This window comes from Penaeus monodon, chromosome 27 (assembly GCF_015228065.2).
Source record: "Penaeus monodon isolate SGIC_2016 chromosome 27, NSTDA_Pmon_1, whole genome shotgun sequence".
NCBI classification, from domain to species: Eukaryota; Metazoa; Arthropoda; class Malacostraca; order Decapoda; family Penaeidae; genus Penaeus; species Penaeus monodon.
In genome coordinates this window covers 34,954,929-34,955,173 of record NC_051412.1, presented here as the reverse complement: position 1 = coordinate 34,955,173, position 245 = coordinate 34,954,929, and the positions used below count along the sequence as shown (strand labels likewise).

General features: G+C 45.7%; 1 protein-coding gene across 1 annotated transcript in view; it reads left to right on the top strand.

Annotated features, from left to right (window-relative positions):
- The window catches only part of LOC119590803 (codanin-1-like), a gene marked incomplete at its 3' end in the record, with an annotated part of 14,365 nt that overhangs the window by 9,105 nt on the left and 5,015 nt on the right, over positions 1 to 245 (top strand). The window contains 1 exon segment of the mRNA XM_037939532.1: positions 33 to 194. Coding sequence (XP_037795460.1) covers positions 33 to 194 — 162 coding nt within the window.

The window sequence follows — 245 nt, the reverse complement described above, 5'->3', positions numbered from 1 at the left end:
AATATATTTTCTTTTAACTCCTTATCCTATAGATGGTCACCATCTGCTGTCCCTTCATCTGTGAGCTGAAGCATCTCCTCAGTGAATTCTGGCTTGGTGTAAGTTCCAAGAAGAGCACCAACAGCTACCGCAAAATCACCCCCCTCTCTACTTCGGACAAAACCTCACCTGCCCAGACGCAGAAGCAGTTGCAGGTGTGGTATAGTTTTGTGACAGTGTATGAAAAAATGCTGATCCCTCCAGCA